Source organism: Dermacentor silvarum, chromosome 7 (genome assembly GCF_013339745.2).
Source record: "Dermacentor silvarum isolate Dsil-2018 chromosome 7, BIME_Dsil_1.4, whole genome shotgun sequence".
NCBI lineage: Eukaryota > Metazoa > Arthropoda > Arachnida > Ixodida > Ixodidae > Dermacentor > Dermacentor silvarum.
This window is the reverse complement of record NC_051160.1, coordinates 81969726-81990773: the sequence shown is the minus strand read 5'-3', so window position 1 is coordinate 81990773 and position 21048 is coordinate 81969726. Positions and strand designations below refer to the sequence as shown.

At 46.4% G+C, this 21048-nt stretch overlaps 1 protein-coding gene and 1 long non-coding RNA gene across 2 annotated transcripts in view; both read left to right on the top strand.

The window, feature by feature from the left end:
• The first annotated feature begins 1910 nt into the window (after positions 1 to 1910).
• The window catches only part of LOC119459609 (kappaPI-stichotoxin-Shd2a-like), a 63665-nt gene continuing 44527 nt past the window's right edge, over positions 1911 to 21048 (top strand). The window contains exon 1 of the mRNA XM_049670924.1: positions 1911 to 2006. Coding sequence (XP_049526881.1) covers positions 1958 to 2006 — 49 coding nt within the window. The 5' untranslated portion in view covers positions 1911 to 1957. The remainder of the gene's footprint in view (positions 2007 to 21048) is intronic.
• LOC119459610 (uncharacterized) lies at positions 8884 to 11826 on the top strand. The gene is made up of 3 exons (XR_005193708.2): positions 8884 to 8978; positions 10840 to 10929; positions 11753 to 11826. It is a non-coding gene; the product is annotated as an uncharacterized LOC119459610 (long non-coding RNA).

Sequence of the window (21048 nt, the reverse complement as noted above, 5' to 3'; positions counted from 1 at the left end):
CCGCGTGTGAATGTGGATGCCAGAAAATAATCATCATAATCTTCATTAGCTGGCAAGGTGACTGTCACCGCTTTGTTTCAAAGTGGTGTGATTAATTCCATCATCATTGTCATCACCATTAGAATCGTTCTTCTTTCTGTGGTTTTACGTGCCAAAAGCAGTTCTGATTATGAGGCACGCTGTAGTGGAGGGCTCCGGATTAATTTTGACCACCTGGGGTTCATTACCGTGCACTACAACGCAACAACACGGGCGTTTTTGCATTTCGCCTCCATCTAAATGCGGCCGCTGGGTCCGGGATTCGATCCCGCGACCTCGTGCTCAGAAGCGCAACGCATTAGCTGACAGAGCCACCCCGGCGGGTACCATTAGAATCGTAGCGTGACTCTTGTCATGCGATATGAGAGGCGCACCGCGTAGCCTCGTTACGTGCACACGTTACGTGCACACTCCAGCACATCAAGGAGTACCAGGCAACGAAATGGCTCATGCCGCTGCTCGAGGATTCGCGGACCGAGTGCACAAAAATGTGGACCTTGCTCTAGAACCCAATGACTGCCAACAACACACCAATAAAGACACCCTCATCACATTCCATAAAATTTGCACACATTACAAACAACGCCTAACGTGTCCACCTCTCTCTGTGCAGAGCACGCGCCAGAGAGAAATATTGTGGCGCCAACTACAAACTCGCACTTTTCCTACCCTACGCAATTTGCACTTATTCTTTCCCATCAGATACCCCACACCCAAGTGCCGCTTCTGCCCTGTCCATACAGCAGGTATCTCCCATATCATGTGGAAATGCCGCATCCAATATCCCCCCCCCCCCACCCTCAAACCAATAATTAGTAGCGAGGAGCTGTAGGAGACTGCCCTGCGCAGCTCTGATCCCACCCTACAGGACTGAGTCCTGAGGTGGGCTGAGGAGGTAGCGGAGGTCTACCACGATTGGTAGGCGGACGTCCGGCAATATAAGGTGCTGAGACTGGAGCACACCGACCTCCCTCTCTCCATCCCGGCACCACCCCTTTCTAATAAAGGGAAATAAACGTTTATTTATTTATTCATTCATTCCAACAACGCTCTTGAAAAAAATGCTGGTTTGTTATTCTAAACTGTCTTGACCAAATTGAAAACGATATTATAAGAAACACAAATACCGATCACCTCTCAAAGCTGTGGACATCTTTAAACAAATTCTTCACCTAATCTAAACTTTGAAGTCATAACACCAGCGCCAAGGGAGGTTATTTAGAAGAAATTGCCAACGTTTTCCAGAAGTGTAAAATGCATTAGAAGAATAACAGAGCAAAAACGTTTGACTTTTAAATGAGAAAAGCTTACCACGAACAGTATTTCTAAAGGTCGCCCCCATTGTACGTGTGAGCTAAGAAAAAGCCGCTGTGGTAGTGCACGAATGAAACAAAAGGCGGGGGCAAGCCATTCGCGCAGTCTATTCAAAGCTTATGGTTGTCAAAGTACCGAACGGTCATCACTGAAAGTATTCCCATCACACAGCTTTCACTGCGCTGTTTGCGTACGAACGCATTGCAACAAAAGTTGATTTATGGCGTAACTAGAAGACATTACAAATTGGAAGCGAACTTCAGCACGACAGAGTTATTGCTAATTGAAAAAACGGAATGCTTCTGCTGGGTCGCTAGCAAACTGGGTCACGAGCGAACACTGAAGAACTTGTTGACATGACGCGTACTCGACCTCGTGGAATCGAGCTGCATCAATGGCCCCCCGTGTAAACATCGAAAAGAAACATCGTGCCATCGAACTGTAACAGGTGGCTTTTGTGTGGGCAAGAATGCGCAAGAACGAAGTGTAGCATATACAAACGGAACACGTAATTTATGGCGGGGACTGCCTACTTATGTAAATGCAGGCGTGCACGTGGGATCTGCGATCGTGACGCGCACCCTAGCTACATCCGAAAAGCAAAATGAAGTGGGGAGTGTGTATCTTCCTCCTCTTCCTGGTCATCGTCCCATGTAAGCCATCTTAATATTACAGAATTCCGACTACTTAGATATGTGATTGTAATCTTCAAATTTCGTAGAAGGATATAGATGCAGAATACATAATTGCATCAAACTTTACCTTGCCTCCAACAAGCAGATTCAACTTTCTATTAAAACGCTGAACTTTAAAGATGCACAAGTTCACCTGCTAAAAATTGAAAAAAATTGTGGTACGACATGCAAAATGGAGAGGTCTTCTTTGCAAGTTCTATGCATGAATTTGTTAGCATTAGTATTGTAGCCCTCTAATAACCAAAAAGCGAAACATTCTTGAAGCAGCGGCACTGATGTGATAATTAGGAAAATGTAACATGGGATATTTTTCTTAACTTTTGTGTTTTATCGTTGTTACACGGGACACTAACTTACCAAGCAATTAAAAACCTGAAAAGAAAGGTAACTATAGATATGTCATAAAGTAAAAAAAAAGGGGCCCTGCTGTCATAAAGTAGACAGCAGGTAAAGATGAACTTAGCATGTTTATTGATTGCACTTTCACTAATGTACCCCGGCAAAGAGTTCGGCTTTCTTCAGAGGTGATGCACTGGGGAAGAGAGCCGGCGCCCTAAATTTCCGACGAAACTCTCATGAACGCCCCCCCCCCCCCCAACTCCATCAAAAAAGAAAACGAAAAAGGAGTTTGGCGGTCCCATGCCACGAAATTCCCGATGGCTGGATCTCCTTCCAAGATGCACGTAGCTGTCCAGAACGAGTCTGATAGCGTGCACGTACCTAGTTTTCCCGTTAGGGAGCCGGCGGTAGTTCTCGTCTGCCTCTAACAGTAGCCGTGGATTCTCGACTAATTCAACGCAGCGGTCTTGGGTATAAAGGGCGCCCAGAGACCCTTGCAAATATTTAGAGGGCCCTCTTTCGAGATGGGAATCCATGAAAAAACGGAGCACTAGGTTGTAGTACGTTTGTACCCATTTTAAACAACCGGTCGGTTTGCGGCGGCACCGGGATTCGAACTCAGTACCTACCGCGTACAAGGCGGATGCTCCATCATTTTATCACCGCTTCAGGGCCGAGCAGAGCAAAGGAAACTAATGGAATTGCACTGCGCTGGCTATGTAAAAGAGAACATTATAATAAAGAGTACGAAATTGCTTTTGCTAGGGCAATGATTAAAATTCTGTGTCTCCGTACTTTCATACCCGCGCTATAGAAAAGCACGAATGAAAATTAAAACATGAAATAATACAAGCTGTAAAAATTGTCCATCACATAACCGCATTGATAATATTTGGGCAATATAGTTAAACGATAACCTCAGAAATTCTTGTTTCCTAAAATGAAGCTGTGCGCCCGACAGAGGGCTCAAATTATACTATCTAGCTTACCTATTGTTATCTCAGTCCTCTTGGTTAGCCTCCTAATCAACTGTGGTGTCTACCTAACAGGAACAATGGGGCCAGGTAGTTGTAGATTCCTCGTTTCTGCAAAATAGTAATAAATAAAATCAAACAAAGGTGCAACCGTGAGAATGAGAGTACATTTTCAACAGCATAAATAGGCAATGAAAAAGAAATAATTTCAAATAATAAAGCACAAAGTAATGCAAGATATTCAAAGTAGCAAATGTATAACAGACGTCACCGTAATGACATAACACATACGTTCGGCTGCGGCGTATCTGAAACAACGTAGGGGTTGCTACTTGCAGGCTACCAAAGCTAAATAAGTTCCCACATGTGTCAACACAGCTTTAGTTGAGTAACGCCTTGAAAAAGTCTTTCAGTACCATTCAGAAAAATACGAAAAAAATGCAATTTGCTACTCGCAGTATAGTTGGTTGTGTGATGTAATTAGTACTTAGGAAGGTGCCGCCGTTTGGATCTAAGAAATATAGCAACGTCTTGCAGATTATTTTGGTTGTGCTGCTAGTCTTCTGGCATGCGCTAGCTTTGAGGATTGAATAGTTGTTATTAATGCGAAAACATTATATGTCACATGAGGCAGAAAATCCGAATTTGTAGGCAACGGGTGGTACCTAAAATCATCATTATCAGTGACGTCATCAGCGCTTTGTACGACGTCAGTAGTAATAGAGAAGTAGTATAGGTACTTTGGAAGTACAGTACTAATATACAATTAAACAACTTACAGTAAGGTGACTTAAAATGGTGTAAAGTGAATTGAATTGTTGTGTCCTTCAAATGGCAGCTCTGAAAATCCTGGGCATCATTGTTTCTGAGGCCTATAAAAGAGGAAACAGTGCAACCCGAAAATTATAAATGTCCACAAATGAACATTGCTTTTGCAACAAACGGAATTTCATATTAGAGTATTTTAAGGAAGAAAGCCTTAGGTGCTTATGTTGGCGGTGTCCTTGGGGGTGACCTTGCAGGGACATTGGCGAAACTGTGCCGTTACGAAAAATGCCCGACGCTGTAAAGAGTAAGAACACGTCTAAAAATGCTTGGATTGACGTCACATTTCTCATGCAGGTTCCGGTACACAAAGTAAATTAGTGGCCTTGAAAAGAAAATTGCGTAAATTTCGGTCTGGGTGAGAATCGAACCCACGCCTCCGTGGTGCGAGGCGACCACGCTTCCCTGAAGTCACGGCTGCTCGATGGTCGTGGCTTACTAAAAAAATCACAGCATATCCACGGGGTGAATGATGATGAGTGGGCGAAGCTCCCGAGGGAATCATCGGATCTCCCGCTTAAGGGTACGCTAGCACAAACGCGTTAGAAACGTGCAGTACTCTCTAGTAAGGGGGAGCGGCCACAGCGTCTTACGCAGCCATTTACACATGCCGGAACGTGCACCGCGTTTGCCGACGCCATCACATGACTGCTGAGAGAGTATACCCCCCGTATTCATAAACGCTCCTCGACTTGAACTTGACTTGCCACCGCCTTGGGCAGCGCGTTCGAAACGCGTTGAAGGTAAGGCGGAGAGGCCACAGCGTCTTACACCAGCTTCTTACACGGGCCGTAACGCGCTAGCACAAACGCGTTAGAAACGCGCTAGAAACGGGGCCTTTCGTTAATGCTAGGTATTTATTGCCATCGTGGTGCGTGTGTCTATGTGCGCTTCGTGGCGTAGTGGTTAGCGCCGCGCGTTAGGAAGCGAGGGGTCCCTGGTTCGATTCCGCGCTACGGACACAACTTTCCGAATTTTTTTTTCATAAAACGCCGGCCGGAAGCTGGCTTCCGGAACCGGAAGCGCAACCGGAAGTGGAAACGGAAGCGGAACCGGAAGTTGAACCGGAAGCGGAAGTCGGCTTCCGGTTATACTATACGTATACATATATATGTATATATGGGTATACATACATATACGGACACACAACGCCATCTATTCAGCAATTCATATAGACGTGGCTACCTACTAAGACGGGGACGAACGGGTGCCGCTATAGGCACCGGGCGGCCGTCGTAAGGCGCCAGCGGCGCGCCGGCGATATGCTGGCGAACAGCGCCACGAACGGCAGCTGTCGAAGCACTGGCATGTGAAGCAGACGACGGGACGACGGCGCTCGGTGCTTCCAGTGATTTGGCACTGCGGGTTTTAAGGGCCGACGCACCGGAAAACGCATTTTCGTGTGTCTGCTTTTGAGAAAGGTCGTCACTTGTACGCGGAAGATCACATTCGTGGCATCAGGTAGTATACAAAGCAGAAAACGAGCGCAAATTGCGATGCAAATGCACCACGCGAACGGAGCTCACCGCGGCAAGCTAAGACGTGGAACTCCAGCAGTTATATTCCACATGCTATTTTGCTTTGCGCTTTAACATTACCGCGTATTTAATCCGGGAAATATGCGAATGACACAAAAATTATGGACAGAAAAAAAAGGAGACATATGTCTTCCTTATTTTGTTTTTTGAGCTGCTTCGCCGATCGCACATGTGTTCCCGCTCTCTGTCCATTGTAGTTTTTATCTTTGCAATGCTTCCCCATTCTTAATTGCTTATAAACTAGCCCAATCTTCAGTCACGGCCCATTTTATATAGCTTAGCGCGACTGGAGCCGTCGGTGGCGGCGAGTGTGAACACGCCACTGCGTTGGTGTTCGCCGTCGATGCACAGCACAGTCTTGTGCCGGACGCAACCAGAGTTGGGAATTGCTAGGAAGGAAAATGTACATTAAAAGGAAGACTGATAGACTGATAAGATGGCAAAATGACGGCAAATCTGAGTGTTCGCCTTCGGTTCCCAAGCTGCGGAGCCGTTACACTGCGGAGGCGAAGACAGGCGCAAGTGGGACACGAAGCTCTTGAGTATGAACGGCTCTTTTATTAATGTTAGAACATCTAGACTATACCAAATCAGCGTCGGAAATGTACAGTGCCCAGCGATTGAAGCACTGGCAGCGCGCGGCTGCCACCGTTTTCTTTTTTTTTTTTCGAACCACAGGTGCGCGCCTTGGGACCAAATGCAGTCATAATGCGTTAGGAATGTTCTCGCTTTCACTCTACACCATAATGCATCAGTTTGGGGTACCCAGCGCTTACAGTCAGTGCAAAAAACGCTGGCGACCATGCGATACGAGTATCGCGTTTCAACTGCTGAGCACTGAACGCGCTGCTGCCTATATACAGACCGCACATATGCACACTTTCCGCCTGAAAAACGCGATGCCGCGATGAACAACGATTGAATTGAATGGCCTAACCAGCTTCAGTCATGTTTCAGTAACTGTTGGTGCACCCGAAAACGCAACATGTTTGATCAGACGTGGCTTCACGGCAGCGCCAGCTGCGCGCGGCCTGGCCGCCACATGCCATTACTTTCGTGGCGCCGCCGCATGAAGGCACCACCGGTCCAAATTCATCCCGCGCCCGGTGCCTATAAGGAGCTTCGCCCCTAAAAAGGTGTGTCTAGTGCGTGCCTGATTGCACACGTCAACTGGTCACCGAGATGCGCTCGTGCAACTGCTGGCGCGTTCGTCGTCATCGTCTTTTTCTACAGCTGGCTCCAATGACGCTGATCATGCCAGCGTTCGCATACTGCCCCTCGCGCTCGTGCCATTGCTCGCGCGTTAGTCGTCGTCTTCTTCCACAGCTCAACTTCAAGTTTTACAAAAATGTAACACTTGCTTCCCTTTTATAGCGAATCTGTTCATGGCTAGCCGATTCATCCATCTGTAGCCTGTACGCAGAAACTATCATTATCAGCGATGGCTTGAGCGTCGTTGTCTTCTTCCGCAGCTGGCTCCGTTGCCACTGATCGTTCCGGCGTAGAATATCACTTCTCTACTGTCATCGTAATGGGGACGCCGCGTTTACGGGGGTATGAGTCATTGCTCAAGGGGGTATGAGCCATTCATTGTCTTACGTGACGGACAGATTTATTTTGAAGCAATTTATTTTGGGAGAATCGCAAGCGGCAATACGACAACGGCGGACGGCGGGCATACAGTCAGTGATGTCGTTTTCTCCATCGCAGCCGAACGTGCGTGAAACCTCATTAAAAAGCACAAAGACGTATCCAGTAATTGAGATATTCTTTATTGTACCGTCGGGATTTACCCAGTGATAAACACTGGGGCCGCACGTTTCACCTTAGCTGCTTAACCATTAGTATGGAGTGTTTGGGTGGTGATTTTGCTTAGGCTTAAGAAATATTCCGTCTATGCCAATATTCCAGGCAATGAAACGTTCCTTTCCATGTAATGGTTCTTAATCTTACGTTAGGCCTCCTTACAGCGAAGCAGCGATGGAGGAAGCAAGCGTACTCTGGAAGCGAACTCTTGCTTCCAGTTTTGTTTACTCAGCGGGAAAAAGTACCACATTCTAGCGCAAAGCATGATGTGTTCCAGCAACACTGGCACGCCAGCGTTGTGCAACGCTATCCATGCCAAACGTGCGTCTCAAACGAACATGCCTGCAAAGTCGTACTTCGCAGAAGAGAGACGGATCTTCTGCGGAAGCTCGTCACGAAGTACAAGAAGGTGATTGAGAACAAGCGCGCGGACGCCGTGTCGATAAACGAGAAGGCCAAGGCGTGGCAGAAACTGTGCGCAGAGTACAACAGCAGGCCCTTTGCACGCCCCCGGGACGCCAAACAACACGAAGCAAAGGTGGAAGCGCGAGAATCTTCTTCACAGTACAGCTTCACGGGGTTTACCGCGTCGCGAAGTGACCTCACTGCCGGTGAATACCGGTACACTTCTCCGAACGCGAACTCAAAGGCATGGTTCAAAAATTTCATGAAGTCAGCCGCACTGTCAACTGCCCACGACACCATATCTTTTGTAACTGCGCTGACAAGTTACAACACCGTGCTCACGCGGGTCGCGCTTCTCCGCAGGCGGGCTACAGCGCTCACGCGCAAGCAATCATCACGGGGGCAAGCAGTGCGGTGAAGCGCTCTTTCAGGGCGTGGAGCAGCGTAAGGATGCTATAAGGTAGCTTTCGAACAACCTTACGCTATGGAATCACCAAGGAAGCCTTTAGTGAGGTCCCCTCAGTAAGGAAGCTTTCTCAGTGGCATAAGGTGGCCTCACAGCAATGAAGGATTCCCACGGAGGCAAGGAAGGTTTCATTTTTTGGCCCTAGGTTGTTTTTTTTTTTTTGTTCAAGCGTAGCAAATATTTTGTCTATGCCAGTTTTCATCATGGCTTGCATGTTACTCAAAGCAGGTTAACCATGATTGGTGGTAAAGGAATGAGCTGAAAAGGGACTGCTGCACGAATTGGTAGCAATTTTCAAATCATAGGTAACGCAGAAGCTTTAGAAACATGTAGTAAATAAACGTGCTCAATAATAAACGTACCGACATGCGACGGTTGTTCTTCTTTTCAGGCCAGATGCGCAAGGCAGAGTGCTCGTTACCAAAGGATATTGGAAACTGCAAGGTTGGATGGAATCTGTCTTATCAGTGGTACTTCGACCGGGGCATGTCAGCCTGTCGACCTTTTCTTTATGGAGGCTGTGGTGGAAACAAGAACAGATTTGCATCGTGCGAGCTGTGTAACAGTGCTTGTGAAAGTGAGTAGCTGTTGATTGATAGATGCAGTTTGGCGTTCTAGTGTAACACTTGGGTCATGACAGGCGGTGAGAGGGAGAACTTTTACTACTGATTAGTCTGTTTTCTTCAAAAGGCGTGCGATAGAATAGTGCCATTAGCATTTGTGATATAAATTTCTCCTTAATCTGCTCGGGTTCTGACGTAACAGTTAGTGCATGGGGCCAACAGACCACTGAGGTGGCCGTCCATGTAGTTTCGAAGATGGCACTGTGGGTAGTGCTCGATCACTTTAACGGAACCCTATCAAACCAGAACTACCGGAACACTGCCCTTCAAAAAGCCAACACCGATGCAACTAAATTTGAGCGAGCCGAGGTCCTGAACCTTTTCCTAAGATCACAAGAACAACAAGCGGTCTTCCTACTACTACATTCTCAAACACACTTCGAGACGTGAACAACATCCTCAATATATACTACCTAATCTGACCAGCAACCCCAAATTGAACCGATTTGCCCAGAGTTGCCTACATACGCAAACTTTATATCGAGTACATTGTTGTGCATGCGAAACTAAAGACAAAGACAAAGCAAACATCCGGTTGCTGTGGCCGCCCCAAGTGCTCCACATCGCAACATACAAAGTTTAATACTACAACAAAAAGTACTGCATTGGATTGTAATTTCAAGTTACAGGCTTACATCGAGCAACGCAGTGTACTTTCTAGACTGTCTAAACAACACATAAGTGAGACTGGATAACACGTTCATCCCAGACTCAACGGGCATGGCACATATACAAAACAAGATTTACCTAAAGCAATAGCCAGCCACTTGAATGAACACGGCCATATATTCGATAAAGCAAGGCTCCATATACTACAAACAAATTTTCGTTCTCCTCGGGAGAGGAGATATACGAAATCATACCTCATACGCCAGTTTAAATGGCTACACCCGGTGGGAATCGATTTGATACGTGACCACTTAGAATCGCTAATAGGTGTACATGAAACATGAAATATCAAATCAATAACAAAAGCACTAAAGAGCGCAGCCAATCGCGCGGCATTTTTGCGTGTATTCGCGACCTTCACTCGTGCTCGCAAAAACGCTTTTATGAAGCACGCATTCAGCAACAGGAAGGTGTATCGCTAGTTTATCATGTTGCTAACTAATTTTATTTATGACACTTTTCATCTATTCATAATATTCGAGAAGTTGATTTATTACGACCTATTATGTAATGAGGCGGAATGCAAAAAATAATCTGAGTATCTGCAAGGGACGCGAAATCACATTACCTTGGTTATTTCCAGCTACGTGGCCAATCGCATAATTTTAAAGTTTGCACGTAGGACGCCTCATATGTAGCAGCTCACTGTGCTATACCACAGTCACCTGCCGTCTATGTCACTCTTCCTGTACCTCCAACTTCCCCTTACGCTAATGAAGAGTAGCAGGCAAGAAATGCGTTCTCCAGGACAACCTCCCCTCCTTTCTCTTCCTAAAATCTCTTCCTTCTCCTTACGTGCATGCACTAAACTGCCGCAGCGTTAGAAATGGGCTATTAAAGTGTCCAGAGATGTGCAGTGTGTCACTTCGACAAACATTTTTGTGTAAAATAACAAGTTAGTCGAGAAGCTAAAACATACAGCCAATTTCTTGTAGTATATATAGTGGCGTACCGGGACCTTACGTAAGGCCAGTCTCATTGTCATTATCTCCTAGTGGTGCATTTAGCTTTCATCTTCGTCAAAAGTCGCATGAGAGGGACTAGTTTGGGATTTTCACTATCCTTAAGAACGTAAAGTCTCGTTAGACCCTTTAATGATTTATCTACTATAAGTGCTAAAATTAGGTTTGTGTTAAACTAACGCAGCTAGCGTCTGTGCGAAGGAGAAGCCTGGGCCTAGTCCATTTTCCAGGAGCAGGAAACACCACAAAAGGCATCGATTTCACCGACGACGTTGTAAGTATCCTTTTCATGTATTCTTTGTAAACAGTATTAGGGCAGTGCCTGTTTGGTTGCTGGTCGGCTAATTTTAATAGACAAAGGTAATTAGTTGGCTAGCTGTGCTGCGTCGCGCCAACATGTTGCACCCGCTTGGGGTTTTTTTTTTAATTTCGAAAACTTGCCCTTAGGCATAATACAAAGCATATAAAAAATACACGATCAGACTTGACTCAACCCTCCGAAATCTCACTCTTCTTAGCATAACAAATTCCTTTACAAATAATATATACGTTTTGAGCAACACGGATAGTATGCCTTAATTATGTGTTCAAACCCGCCGGGGTGGCTCAGTCAGCTAGGGCGTTGCGCTGCTGAGCACGAGGTCGCGGGATCGAATCCCGGCCCCGGCGGCCGCATTTCGATGGAGGCGAAATGCGAAAACGCCCGTGTGCTTGCGTTGTAGTGCACGTTAAAGAACCCCAGGTGGTCAAAATTAATCCGGAGCCCTCCACTACGGCGTGCCTCATAATCAGAACTGGTTTTGGCACGTAAAACCCCAGAAAGAAGAAGAATTATGTGTTCAATTCAGCGCTAATAGGTCTTGGAAAAGGAGCTTCGTGAGGTCTGCGCACATTTGCGTGCCTAGAAACTAGCACAGCAATTTGATCAGGTGTGATAGCAAAATAACAAATTGTGAAGGGTATACTGTAACTACATACTTTATTTGACTCCACAATTTCGTATATATATATTCATTCTGAAACATATGGTCACCGTGTGTATAGTGATAATCCCGTTGAATGTGAGCTGTGCTTATCTTGAGCTTTCTTCATTGCAGATCAAGATTATGACAGTGCGGAATGAGGGAACTTCTCAGTAGCGGCACCAATAAAAAGGTATATAGAGTCACAATGGGCAGTTGCCTGCTGGTACTACCGTTTTTTTTCCAACACATCGGTCTCTTATGCCGAATTAACTGAGTTTGAATACTGGTATCACCAGTAACCTCAGGGCTCATCAAAATAGTAAACAATAGCTATTGGTCGGTTGGTCGGTTTCAAGAGAACATTGAAATACAAAGAGAAAGTTTATTATGGAATTCTGATCGGATTTATGCTTGGACTTTTTTAACAAAAAACGACGCATTGGGTATGTCGCAGCTGTAGGAGACAGACGATAGTGTTGATAACAGAGATATATTGGTAATGTAGTTACAACCACACTGGCGCACCCTGCACATCATCAGAAAACGTCAACAAGTGGAAAAACAGAATCTTGAAACGTAATGGCACATCTATTTCCGAGGTCTTCTTTTGTTCCAGCTAGAAAAGATTACCTTTTGTGGTTTCTTAGAAGCGCAATTATGGAATATTCTTGAAGTTTCTGAGATGAATGTGTAAATCGCTCATCGCCCTATCAAGACGAACTGTTCTTTTGAAAACTGTCAATACTAGGACGAGGACACCTTGGTCTGTATTGGCAAATAATCGGCATCTGTAGGTTTTCATCTCAAGTCTTTCTTATGCCGTCGCTTGCAATGAACCATTATGCTACTGTGGCTTACGACAATTAAACAGCTCCTTAAAGTTTGTAGAATAAATTGGTTGGAGCTTCAGTCAATCAACCAAGCATCTATTCAATTTGAATTGAAACACCCGCTGGTTAGATGTTTAGTTCAAGGGTGAAAGTACCATTGCGTTGTTTTACAGGGTGCGCTGCTTATTATACTGGACAGGAGCAACTAAACGGTACATTAGCTTTCAAATTAGAATTACAAACGATGTAGACTTATCGACACAGTTGGTATGCTGAATGTGCAAACCGGTATTGAATGATTACACAGCATAAACTTAATGAACATTAATAAACTATGACTGAATTTGCAAACGCGTATTAAATGACTACACAGTAAGAACTTAATGAACATTTCTAAAGTATGACAATGTATCCCGTTGCGTTGCCGGTTACACATTTGCACACGCCTTCGCTATTGTCAGGCACCTACAACAGTGGTAAGACAAAAATAAGAACACGGGTCCTTACTTGCAAGTAAAGTGAACCCTCTGATAAACCAATGTTGCTACATTTCACATCAGTGTGCTCAGTTTCGTTACACACAACCGCATCGTATAAAGCAGAATAATTCGTTTCAGGATGGTGAATGAATGATTTTTCTCCCTGCCCCTTAGAGCAGCCAATAATTGACCTGGGTATGTGGTTTCAAAAGGCGACTTGAACGTTTTATAAGAACATGTGACATGAGAGACAGTAAAAAATAGTATTTAATTTTGGTACAGCTAAAGAGCTCCCTTACAAAATACTCGCATGCATATACCACTTATTGACTTTCTGTCATTGCTTTCTACAGGATCTTTGAATGAGGCTACGTAATATTTACGATAAATGCCAGTGCCCCATAAGCCGCAGCCCAAAAAGATATGTATAGCTTCAACATTGCATGAACAACCTAAGATACAAGAATTAAACAGAGCCGAGCCGAGGCGTGCAATCATATAGCTTAGGCGATTAACGCATTTTTCGAGGTATGAGAACACACTTCATTGGCCTATTGTAATTAGTTCGGATGTGCAGAACTTCGCGTAATTCAGCCAGGTGACTGTTGTAGGTTTATTATGCATTCTACTTTTGGTTAGCGTGCTCCGCTAAAGTCGCGTGAGTTTGTGATTCAACTAGGTGAGTACAGTGCGATCATTGTTGTCTTCGGTCACTATCACTTTTCTCTCCGACTGATGACAGCAGTCTTTTATAGGCCATTTATATTATGAGGTGCTACAAGGCTTAGTGTAACTTGGATAAAATTCTAGTTCAAGGTAGACATATCTTCCTTACAGGAAAAGCATAGAGGTTGACCTGAGCTAGTGTACTCTGCAGTTTGCTACTGTGCTTTGGGAAACAGGGAAGAGAAGTGTAACTATATTGATGAGTGATGATGAGACAAAGGAAAAGAGTATGTGCTTTATGAGTACTTTACGCATTTAGGCAGTCACCCAACTAAATCTGATTGTCTAGTTTCGTGTCATGCGGGAATTTCAACGGCGATTTCGATGTCTGTCTTGCAGTTGCAGTATGCAGCCATATACCTAGAATAGAGTTTTTCAACAGCGACTGGCTGTCAACACTGTGCTAGGAAACTATCCAACGACCGCCTCTGCGGCATCTATGATGGGCAATCACATAAAATGCATTGGAACATTTCAGGCGTCTTGCAATGTTCGAAATTAGGGCTATTTTACCGGTCAAAGAGAGAGGGAAAATAAAGGTTATAAAAATAGCACGCGAGCTAATTGAGCGTAGGTACCTCCACCCTCGGAAAAACCTCCCACCATCCTTAAGTGCCGCTCACACAAGCAGTCGCTTCCTCTGAGTTTTCGAGGCAGCGCCTCAAAAAACTGCTCGCAACCGTTCACTCGGATGCCAGATTGGACAACTGCAAGGGTTCCAGGCTACTTCCAGAAGGTGGCCTTGCCAGGAGGGAACGCGCAACGTTGCTTCGACTGCTCACGAGCTGTGTCTGGATGGCGGCTCGGCTGCACGCCAAGGGACGCTCCAGCTCACCCGCCTGCGAACGTTGCGGCGACCCCGAGACCCTCGACCACCTTCTCTGTGCTTTCCAGCGCTGGAACAGGACAGCTCACGGGTCATAACTGCCTACAGGCAACAGGGTCTACCTGCTGCGACAACCAGCGACCTCCTGTTCCCTTCGCCTCGCCACCTCCGAGCTCTCCATAGCCTCTTGGAGTTTGTGGAGTCGAACGGGATCCCCGCCCATCGCTAAGCACTCGCCCCAGCAGGCCATCGCCTTAACCACCGTCCTCGTCCATGATCGGATGATACTACTGCTGCTTCTCCTTCTCTTCCCTTCCTCACATCTTTTCTCCCACTTCCCTTTCCCCTGACGCTGCGCCGTGCTCCCTATTGGGCAGCAGAAATAAGCGTAACTTTTCTTAAGAAACCCCTACTACTACCGTTCTGTAGTGAGGAGGTCTCCTCAGTCCAGGAGTGCAGTGGCCTTAGCTGCCCTTCTCGCTCGGTTGACCAGTTCGAGCTGGTCCGTCGAGTTGGAGCTGGACAGTCCTGCGTACGGATGCCGTGTAGTGGGGTGTGCCATGGGTGTGAGCTCTTGCGTGATTGCAGATCCCTATACCATATGGTAGAGCGTTGCGCATTCATCGCAGAGTGACCACTTATAACAATACAGCGCAGGTTGTATACCGTGGTACCGATTGAAGTGTCCATATATGTTTGTTTACAGTTTGTGCCATACAAGAGCTTCCTATCACGTGAGAGCTTTATGCCGTGGTGATACTGTTCTTCGTGAGAGGTGGTGGTGTCGGATATGCGTGTAGGTAAATGGTATCGGCTTGCGGCTGAAACTGCTCGACGCGTCCCTCTCGTGCTTCCTGGTCTACGTCTTCTCGGGCGCAGACGTGTGCCTGCTGATTGCGCCGTAAGCTTTTAAGCCCCGGAGTCCATGTCCAAGTCGACGGTACGCAACGGATACATGGACTCAATGCGACGTACCGTCGAGCCCAAGTCGACAGCATGAAGTCTGTCCAACTCGGGAATTTTTATACGACCCATTCGCAAGCTGATCGTTGACGATGGGTATTTGATCGTCCCCGTGAGCGCTTTTTGATTATGAGGAGCTCCGAGTTCTCCGGAGTTCATTGTCTACTTTGTTTCGTGTGTCTTGCTACGACAACTATTACTACGGTAGTGTGCCTTGTTCTTTCATGGAATCTCCAACCGTTCCTTTCGTGAGGTCGTCTACGTACAAGACACGTTTGATATCCTATATTTCCTCGAGTTGTCCTGGGAGTCTCATCATGACCACATTGAAAAGCGACGGCGACAGCATTGCATCTTCTGGCGCTTCTATACTTCGTCTGTATACTTTCCGTAAACGAACGTTTTCCGGTATTATCATGGCTTTACGATCCGCGAGTAAAGCCCTTAAGCAGTCGCAATTCATCGGGAGTAATTCGTGTCTATGAGAATAGCTATTAGTCTTCATACCCCATGTTAACAAACGCCCCCTTCAGGTTTAGTTGGAGATTTGCTTTCCAACGACACGGCATTGCTGCAGTCGGTACTTCTCCTTTAAGATAGAAGCATGTCATGCATTGACAACTTGGGATGTAAACAAAATACCATGTTCGGCATCATTTGAAGCTAGATGTGTTAAGTCTGTCTAGGACTACGCGTTCCATCAGTTCAATGAGGCAAGACGTGACAGAAATCGGTCTTGAATTCTCCAAGCAGGACCAGCTTCCCCGCGTTGGTATTAGTGTGATATGATCTCAACATGGTTGAATTCTTGCGGTCAGGTTCCTATGGCCAAGTGTACTTACATTGTAGACTTCCACTATTGCTTGCACGGTTGTGTCATGCAAGTTGTCTATTTATTTATTGGTGTTTTCTAGTGTAGCGACGTCAGCCGATGACTGTGCTAAGTGTATAGACTGGCGAATGTACGTACTTAGCAGAGTACGCAATAACTGATAATCGGTACCTCCATAATTGTGTAGTATTTCGCTCACCGTGCGCTGGCTTTTTCTCTTGCTATGGGTTGAATCTAGTAGACACCAGAGCTCCTTGAAGAGAGTTACAGAACTGGGGTGGTATAACGTTAAACTATTCGAAACTGTTTTTATTCCAAATGCGCCGTTCGCCTTCCCTGATAAGTCAAAATGGTTCGGGTCCAGCCTATGTGGCGGGTGCCGCGCTGATACGGGCAGAGCCCGAGCCCTTTTAACCTATCAGGGAGGACTAATGGCCGATTTTTAATTACAACAGACTGGAAAGTTTTGCGTTGCGCCAGCCCTGGTCCAAGTTCTGTCGTGCAGCTCGGCGTAGCGCTCCTCCTCGTCCAGTAGCTTCAGAATGCGAATTTTTCTCTACAGGTTGTACCACTTGCTTCACCATCTCCTCAGCTGACTATGACGAGATTCTCCACTTGTGTAATAGCAGGTCTTTAGTCGAGACCTCCAAATTCCTTATCGCTTAGGCTTTTCGCATTTCTCTTTCGCCCCGGAACTACGCCCAGTCCATGATTTTGGTTTGTGTATCTTTCTTCGTGAAAAGTTTCCCAAGTGTACCGCGATGCCGAGTATTGCGTGGTCGCTTCCTAGGCTCTCGTGAGTCTTTTCCTGCTCGACGTCCCGAAGTCTGGACGAGAGCGCAGGACAGGGCCAGGCGTCGTGTGGCGTGCTGTTGCCTATCCTGGTTAGACAGGTCGGGTCCGCCACTATCCGTAAGTCGATGATGATGTATGATGTTATGCAACTAGTTCCATTTTTGGTGTGTTTTACTTACCACCACGCCTTGTGCGATACCTTGAAGTCGCCTAGCATGGGTATGCCGTCTTGACCAGCCAGCTGCCTCGCTTGCAGCATCAAGTAGCCTATAGGCGTAGCGATATTTCAAGACAGGCTACTTCTAAAAGATGCCGTTAAAGTTAGCCCGAGTCGTCGAAGGGGCAGCGCAGCACCGACAAAATACCAGGGCGCTAGCTCGTGATCTAGACCGTCCGCGTGTCTTCGTCTGGGAGCAAGTCGCACAAGCCTGTGGCATTACCCCTCCTCCTTGAAGAGCATCGACTCGATGATAAAGAAGACATTGACGGGCAGAAAGACTTGTCCCAGGAGAAACGTAATGGTCCGGAAACCACGACTATTATTTCGCATTATTAACAATTATTCAATTCTCAAAGATAGCGCATGCCAGAAGGCTAGCAGCACATAAACAATAATCTACAAAACATTGCTTTATTTGCTTCGGTATATCGAAATAGCGGCACCTTCCTAAGTAATAATTACGTCACACAACCATCTATATTACGATTAGCAAATTACGTTATTTTTCTTTTTTTAAGTGGTACTCCAGGACGTCTCCACGGCGTTACTCAACTAAAGCTGTGTTGACGACTGTGGGAACTTATTTACCTTTGGTAGCATGCAAGTAGCCCCACCTACGTTGCTTCACTTACGCCACCGGTGAACGTGTTTCTTATGTCATTACGGTATATTTTGTCATCGCTAACTATGTCATCTCGCATTACATTGTGTCGTTATTTAAAATGATTTCCACTACCTCTTTGTTCCGTTGAAAATTTACTCGAGCTCTCACTGATCCACTGTTGTTTGTTTTTATCTTGTATTTTGCGGAAACGAAGAACCTAAAACTACCTTGCCCCATTGTGCCTGTTTAGGTAGGCAGCATAGTTGAATAGGAGGCTAACCGAGAGGTTTGGGAAAACCATAGGTAAGCGAGATAACATAAGTCGAACCCTTTGTCTGGCGCGCAGCTTTAGTATAGGAAACCAGAAATTCTGAGGTCACCGTTGAACTATGTTCCCAAAAATATTACCAAAAGTGGTTATGTAATGGACGATTTTTACAGCTTATATTAGTTCATGCTATGATTTTCATTCGTACTTTTCTACAGGGTGGATATCAAAGTACCGGGACGCAGAATTTTATTCGTTGCCCGAGCAAAGCTATTTTTACCCTTTATTAAAATATTCCATTTTACATAGCCAGCGCATGGCGATTCCCTGAGTTGCATTTCCGCTGCTCGGCCCTGAAGCGGTGGTGAAATGATAGAGCGTCTGCCTTGTATGCGGGAGGTACTGGGATCGAATCCCGGTGCCTTTCTACTCAATTTAAACAACTGGTCGGTTGACCAGTTGTTTAAATTGAGTAGAAATGTACTACAACTTAGTGCTCCGTTTTTATGGACCACCATATCGAAAGGAGGCCGTACACAGACTTCCGAGGTTCCGTGGAGGCCGCGTGTCCTCAGGACAGCTGTGTTTAGTCGAAAATCCGGGGCTGCGGTGAGAGGCTTACGAGTACTGCTGCCGGGTTCCTACTGGGAAAAATAGGTACGAGCCCGCTATAGGCCAGGTAGTGGGCCACTGCGGGAGTTTCAGACGCTTGGAAGGAGACCCAGGGATTGGGAATTTGGTGGCATGGGACCGCCAAACTCCTTTTTTCATAGACAGGGGGTGGGGGCCTCATGAAAGTTACGTTGGGAATTTAGGCGCAGGCTCTTTTCCCAAGTGTATCACCTCTGAAGAAAGCCGAACTCCGGGCCGGGGTGCATCAGTGAAATAGTAATCAATAAACATGCTAAGTTCATCTTCATCTGCTGTCAGCTTTATAACATATGTATAGTAACCTTTCTTTGCAGGTTTTTATTTGCCTGGTAAGTTGGTCTTCCTTCTAACAGCGATAAAACACTAAAGTTTATAAAAATATAACATGTTACCTTTTCCTAATTATCACACGAGTACTGCTGCTTCAAGAATGTTGGTATTTTTGTTTATTAGAAGGCTGCAATACTAATGCTAACAAATCCATGTATAGAATTGGAAAATAAGACTAGGTGCCACAGAGTATTAGAGGCCCTTCAATGAACCTTTTTCAGACGAAATTGGGTCATTGGGTGTGTGGCACAGGTGGTTCGCGACATGCGCCACGTGTTGGCTTGGCGGTGGCGCCACTACATGGTACAGTGTGGCCAGAGCGAAACGTGACGGAGAAACCAGGATGCATCCTCACCTTATATATGCATAAAGCACATCTGTGGTAGCAATCTGGTGTACCTAGATATTGCTTCAATGTTAATCGAAATAATGCAGACATTCATCAGAACTGATATCTGTCAAAATTGTTTTTTTTTTTTCAGAGTGCAAATGCTTACACGCGGCAATAACCTGTCCAAAGACTGACCAACCAATCCCAGCGAAACCACTGGGTTCTAGGCAAAGAAATATTCGCTTGAAGAGGTTCATTTCTGAGCATGTTCAGCGAGAGTCCACATCTAAAGAATTATAACTGAAACACCTGTGAGGTGCAACCTCATGGGAGGAGCCGCCTCATCACATTTTACTATGTTGTGGACAGACTGCAAATGTCATAAATACGATGTGAAGTTCCTCTTTAAATGCATTTGCATAGAGTGCGTGGAATCTGCTAAGCAATTGCCAGCAATGGGTCTTGCTTTGAAAGCGAATTTTCGTGCATTTTGTATGTTATAAAATGTCACAGTTTCGCCCTAAGGGCGAAGCAATGAATGCGATAGCAACACAGCAATGTCATACGAAGTAAGGTGAGCGGCCTTGGTAGCAATATGAATTGTAGTAAACATGAGCTGATTAAGTAAGCAGGTGTGCTGCGGCGTAAGTAGACCGACATGAAGAGAGACTCGATGACCACGAGAAGGCGCGTGTGAAACGGTGGTGTTGATGAGAAGCGCTTACCGTGGGCAGCGCGTGCGAAGGGACACACCTGTAGTGCTGCACTGCCGATCTGGGCAGCATTGCATGCGTAGCGTGCGTTGGAAAATGTGGCCCGACTATTACTAACTGAATGAACAAGCGTGGTGTGAGCGCGCACAAACAAACATGAATAGATCACACTGAATGACTGCAGCCAACGACTGTCAAAACGCTGGCAGCGCAACGTACCTTCGCCCGCTGCGGTCTATCAACGGAAACTGAGCGGCATAAAGGTCAGAGCCGTGTGGAAATAAGAGACGGTGCGGTCGAACGAACGAAGAGCGCGGTTGTTGAAAGCGTAGAAGTGCGCCCCCCCCCCATGCTCCCTCCGGCGCTGGCTTCCCGCTTCCTGGCTTGCGCGTGGGAGAGATAAGAGACTGTGCGGACGAGCGACGAGCGCGGTTGTTGGCAGAGAAGTGCCCCCCCCCCCCCCCCCCCCTGCTCCCTCCGGCGCTGGCTTTCCGCTTCCTTGCTTGCGCGTGGGAGATTGAGTGCGTTCGCTCTCCGTGACAGCGCGCGTCCCCCCACGCTTCCGCTGGGGCATACGGCGCGCGGCGAAGATTTTATCTATACGGAACCTCACGGCGACGGCGACGGCGACGGCGACGACGACGGCGACGGCGACGGCGACGGCGACGCCGACGGCAGAAATCCGGTTGAAGTGTCCATATAATTGCTATCGCAATAATAAACTGCAGTTGCCAGTCAATATGCACGAGCTACGCAGAGTCCCTTCTTTTTCGCAACAAGCAATTATCTCACTAGTGAGATGCTGCGATGCTGAAGGATATCGCAATCGTTTACAGTAGAAGCGATAGTGCAACCAGCCC